This window comes from Camellia sinensis, chromosome 3 (assembly GCF_055761805.1).
Source record: "Camellia sinensis isolate YWXY chromosome 3, ASM5576180v1, whole genome shotgun sequence".
In the NCBI taxonomy this organism is placed as follows: domain Eukaryota; kingdom Viridiplantae; phylum Streptophyta; class Magnoliopsida; order Ericales; family Theaceae; genus Camellia; species Camellia sinensis.
In genome coordinates this window covers 40,190,618-40,196,617 of record NC_138963.1, presented here as the reverse complement: position 1 = coordinate 40,196,617, position 6,000 = coordinate 40,190,618, and the positions used below count along the sequence as shown (strand labels likewise).

At 29.2% G+C, this 6,000-nt stretch overlaps 1 protein-coding gene across 1 annotated transcript in view; it reads right to left on the bottom strand.

The window, feature by feature from the left end:
• Window positions 1-3,176: 3,176 nt before the first annotated feature.
• Window positions 3,177-6,000, bottom strand: part of LOC114290435 (kinesin-like protein KIN-5C) — a 36,765-nt gene continuing 33,941 nt past the window's right edge. Inside the window, exons 22-23 of the mRNA XM_082919569.1 lie at window positions 4,352-4,503; window positions 3,177-3,656 (exon numbers count right to left, since the gene is read on the bottom strand). Of these exons, the coding sequence (XP_082775695.1) occupies window positions 3,459-3,656; window positions 4,352-4,503 (350 nt within the window). The 3' untranslated portion in view covers window positions 3,177-3,458. The remainder of the gene's footprint in view (window positions 3,657-4,351; window positions 4,504-6,000) is intronic.

Below are 6,000 nucleotides of genomic sequence, written 5' to 3'. Positions count from 1 at the left end.
ATATAAAAATAATAATCTACCCGTTTAGTTTTGATTTTCAGAAAATTCTACTTTTATATTTTCTGTATTTCAATGAATTTTTTTTAATATTTTAAGAAATTTTTTTTAAAAAATTTTTACACACACCCAACGTAAATACACTTAAAAATTATACTATTTTTGGAAAAAAATCTTTAACAAATTCATTAAATACCAAAAAAAAATTTAAAAAAATACAAAAATTCAGTACATTTTTCGTATTTTTGTATATTTATTAATTTTTTAAAATATTTTTTCACAAATATTTTACTATTTAGATACATGTAAGTAAGGTGCATCTGAAAAGGTAAAAAAAATGCTTAAAATTTATATAATATTCACTAAAAATAAGAAATAAAATAGGAAAAACAGAAAACTCATTTTTCAAAAAACTGAATTTAGAAAACTGAAACCAAACACACTGAATTATTTTTTATTTTTTATTTCTTAACCAAATTAATTTTAAATTTTTTTAAAAATAAATTTCTAAAAATCAAACCAAACATATTCTAAGAATTTTTTGACAAGTCATTTCTTGTATTTTTAACTTATTTAATTATTTGTTAATTTTATGATATTTTTACAATCTGACACTACAACATATAAGAGATTTAGAGACCAATTTTTTTATCTTTAGAAGTAAAAATTTTGTTACAAAAGACATTTAGGGACTAATTTCTATCATCGTGACAGTGGTCGCTAAAAGGTCACCCTGAAAAGTCAAAAATAAGGCTTTTAGCGATAAAATTTTGAAAATGTCTATAATAACTAGACTTTTAGGGACAAAATAATTTGGTCTCAAAATGGTTTATTTTTTTAGAAAAAAAAATTTGATACCAAAAAGATAATAATTAATGACTAATATTCAATTTTCGTTGCTAAAAATATAATTACGACATTTTTTGTAACAAAAATATTTGTTCCCCTAAAAATAATTTTGTCCCTAAATTTTGGTCTCTATAGCCTTAATTTTTTGTAGTGTGATAAGTGTTTCCATTTTAATTTTGCATTTCATAACTTATTTAAAAATGATAATTTAGCTAAACCTCAGGGGGAATCTGTAATTTAGCTAAACTTCAAGGGAATCTATAATTTAGCTAAATCTCAAGGGGTGTAGGTAATTTGCCCTTACTTCTTAAAAGGGCATTTTAGTCAATTTATGATATCCGTTAACGGCGTTAATTGCAATGGGCAGGATTTAATTTTTGAAACCTTAGGGGGAAATCTATAATTTTGTTAAACCTTAAGGGATGTGTAGGTAATTTGCCCAAGAAAAACAAAAAACTTTTTTATTTGTATATTACTACTCTGGTTAATATACAACTTTGTTTGGACGGATTAGATAAGGGGTGATTGGAATCACCGGACTGTTAGTTCTAGAATATATTGTTTCCGGGCTATTTGGTTGGACTGAATTTGTATTCCATGTTTGTTTAGTCATGGGATTAGTTGTCTAGAAATGACTATTTAGTTGGATAAGATATGAATCCTATATTTGTTTGATATATTATGAAGAAGAATAAATGTTTAAACGACTATTTTACCTTTTCAATTATTTACTAAGTAATAGCAATATTTAACATATCTTTAATATTTTAATTATTTTTAACTAGATTAAATAAAAATTTATTTTATTTTATTTTTTACACAATTAAATAAACAAAATATCAATAAAAATATATGTTATTTTTTTAATTAAAATTTTAAATAAATTTATTTGAAAAAAATAATAATAATTAAATAAAAACATCTATTAAAATTTAAATAATGAAATTAAATAAAATATAAAGAAAATTTTAAAATAAAACATCAATAAAATATCTATTAAAAAATTATTTTAAAAAATTAAATAAATAAAATATCAATAAAAATTAAATAAAATTATTTAATTTTTAAATTGAGACATTAAAAATTATTAAATTTTACTAAATATAATATATAATTAAATAATAGATGGTCAAAATAGTCATTTCACCACCTAATCTCATATCCCTTTATCTCTCTATTTGTGTCTCACTCCCTATGGGACACAATAGTCCAATGAATTTGAAACTAATAGTCTGGTGCAAAAATTTTGAACCAAATAATGGGCTATTAGTCCAGATAAATTAATAGTCCAATCTCATCTCTCAATCTCTCAAAACAATCACCACCAAAGAGGAAGCAAAATGAAAACGCAAATTTTGAAAAGCTAACTAATATTTTTTGTTTTATTTATTTACCTCAACTGTGTGAAGACAAAAACAAAACAAAGAAAAAAACGAAATGTTTTTCATCTTTAGTAAATTTTTTAAAATTTCTAGATATTTCAATTTTTAAGTGCATCTAAACAAGAAAAAGGAAATTTTGACTAAACTATGAAAAAACTTCACCAAAGAAAAAAAAACAAAACAAAACAAAAACACTAAAATATTTTTCAAAAACTAAACCAAAGAACTAAAATATTTTTCAAAAACTAAACCAAAGAACTAAAATATTTTTCAAAAACTAAACCAAAGAGGTTAAAAAAAAGCGTTTTGACTTTTTTATATCATATCATCTCTCTACTTTTTTTTGTTTATTTCAAAAAAAAAAATTAATTGATATTAACCTACTTTCCAAAATAACCCAAGTAGATTCAGGTGAATCTAACTTTCAGAATTTGGACTTGATAAAACTAAAATTGTCTGAGAAATGAGGGAGGATCCCTGCAAAGATATCAAAACCCTTGAAATTCATAAATATATCGAATGCACAAAAAATAAATAAATAAACAACAAAATAAAAAGAATTCCTTCCTTTTTTTTGGAAAGAGAAAACAAAACACAAAGCATAAGTTCAAAAACACAATTGTTTTAATTGTGAAACAATTTTCAAACATTCAAAATTGTTTCTAAAAATAGAGTTGTTTTATCCAAGAAACAATTTTTTTAGAACAATTCACCAAACAAAAAGAGGAAAACAAAAACACAACCAAACAAAAACTATATAACTCACAAGTCATGCAATATAAAGGATTAACATTTTTTATTTACTGCACTGTATTAACCACTGACTTGCAATAAATAGAATAGATTAAAATATTAAAATACAAACAATAAAATTAAAAAAAAAAAAAAAAAACTACTCGGGGTTAAATAAATAACTGCAAGTTATCTTACCTGATACAAGACAAAGGCAAAAAAAACAAAAGAGTATCTCTCAAATAATCTAAAATAATCTTACAATAACAAATGCCACAAAAGAACAAGTATTATGGAGGAATAATGTAGAGCTTTTCCGTCATATACAACTCTGATTAACCTATAATTTGCTAAATCCCAAGAAAGGATTTATTTAGTTTTCATTGACATGTTACATTCCCCGTATTTTTCAAAGAGCAATAATGAGAGTGTGCATGAAAAGTTACAAATACAAATCCGATAAACATCATGCGCGAAAATGACAAACACTGCCTCTTATCAATTGAGTTGGATCAGGGGTGAGCGTGGTATGAGAGACGGCTTTGATTCCTTAACTTCAAATGATTCGTAAGAATGGTTTTCTCTAAATTCCTCTAGCAGGGCCTCCATTGGCATGGCTCGAAGAGATTCAATTGTCCCCTTACATGGAATGTCTGGCTCACATCTGATTGGTGTTGTGCCAGTTGGCTCATAATCCTGGCCATTATAATTTTAAAGCAATCAGGATATAAACCCAACTATTTATTGAATAGAATAACAGAAAATATACATGAATTCACAAAAAGTTTACATTTACAGAATAATCAGGGAGGACAGTTCTTTGCTTGTAAAGAAAAGCATGTTCTCAAACTTATCCAGAAAAGAAAATGAATGAAATAATCCAGATAATAATGTTAGTTCTTAAATGCATATCTTAGTTTTTTTAAGTTCAACATTTCGGCCAGTAATGCTTGGTTAAAATAAGCAGGCATAGTCAGGCCAGACCCATCACAAGAATTAAAAACAAAAAGAAATTTGGTTGCAATAGACGGTCAAAAAACATATTGTCATGTCAAAATACATATGTTTGGATATTGTGTATATATGGAGAGAGACAAATATATTGTTCTTTTATTTAAGATAACTCAATCCTTTCATTTACTATTGTCATTTCAAAGACATAGTCTGCAGCCGCAGTGAAGTGTAGAGATGCGAAGGCAATGGTTTTTAGGTGCTAAACCTTAAATTTCATGATGATGCATTAACAGTAATATAAATTCTGGTTGGCATTGGACCAATGTTTTTGGTTAAAAGTGCATTAGTGCACGTTCAAGAAAGGAGGCCAACTACACATCTCTGATGCAATTCAATAGTCTTGGGATCATGATGAGTGAGATGAAAAATTAGCATACCATATATTTCTGCTGGAAGGTATCCACTGCTTTTTGTTCAATAGAAGTTGATTGGACAGAGTGATCCACCCCGAGAACCTCAAGAATATTTGCATGAGCCTCGACTGTGGCCAAAATGCCACTTATGGATCCACGTTCTTGCTCTGATACACCTGCAGAAAGTTTCAGAAGCAAATCACCAAACATAGAACAACATTCATAATTCATTTAAATGACATTAGTAATTCATGACACTTTTTTTTATGTATAAGTCTGTTCTACTTAAAATCAGAGTCAATGATACTTCTGCACAGGACAACCACGTCAACATGTATCCAATGCTGCTTTACAAACTTAAAAATGTGCACCTAAGATTAGACAGCCAGAACCATTTCACATGACTTGCAAGTTCCATCATCTATAACCCTTGGCAAATCTCCTTCCCATAGATGTGTTCATTTCTTCTTATTTCCGTAGATGCATAAATTTCTTAATCTATCTCTATTGCCACTCATCTAACTACACATTCTAATGCCAGCCACACTCATTTCTTTGAGAATGTGTAGTTTTTTCCCCAAATTTTCAACCACAAACAAAAGCTGCCCTCCAGACCAAAAGAAAGAAAGTTATGAAAAATCTAGAAATCCGCTAGATATTGATTTGTGATTATGTATCAATTTTAAGCAATAAAACAATCCCAATCAAACAATCAAGACAAACCGATACAACGATTTTAACATGGAAAAACCACAATTGGAGCACCTCCAATTGTGATAAAAAAGCCACGGGCAACAGTTACAAAACAATTCGCTAAGAAAATATAAAGGAATTACACAGGTATACTCTCAATTACCTAGCGAATCCATACCCGAATTGAACCAACCCCTATATGCCTCTTCCAGCCCCGTCTTCACCTCAGAATTGTCTTAACGATGAGCCACTCCAGAATCCACCAAAGCTTCAGGCTCAAATTCTTCAGAATCTACCGAAGAACAACTCTCTCTTTTGTATAGAATGAACAAACAATCCTTTGATGTATCCTCTTTAAGCCATGAGTTGAATACTCAATGAAACATCAAAGAAAACTAGCAAAACAGCCCCAGGTATAAACCCTAGAACCCAAGAAAGAAAGTGATGCCACATGTGAATGTGAGAATATGTGTTCTCCTAGGATTAGGAATAAGTGTCCTATATCTATTAGACTTCTATATATCTCAGTAATGTATTCATGTAGGATTAGGAATTAGTGGTACTCTATATAAATGATGTATGTATTCTTTGTTCAATAGAATTCAAGACTAATATACAGCTTTATTCAGAAAACTTATATGGTATCAGAGCAGGTTGAGAAACCCTAGCACCGTAGGTCTCTCTCCTTCTCTCAAACCTGATTGTTGATCGAAGCCCTTTGCTTCATCAATCGTCAGTCGTGAATCTTCTCCTTGGCACAGTCTGGTTCGCGATTTCTCTCTCTCTCTCTCTCTCTCTCTCTCTCTCTCTCTCTCTCTGCCCTGGTTGTCGGACGAAGCTTCTTACTTCGTCGATCATCTGGTTGGGTCTGATTCATCTGATTCCTTGCAACTGTTCGACTCATCTATTCGACTCGTCGTCTTCTCTCTCTCATTCTGGTTCGCATGTGTCGGCTTCAGGTTCTCACTCCTCTAGTTTGG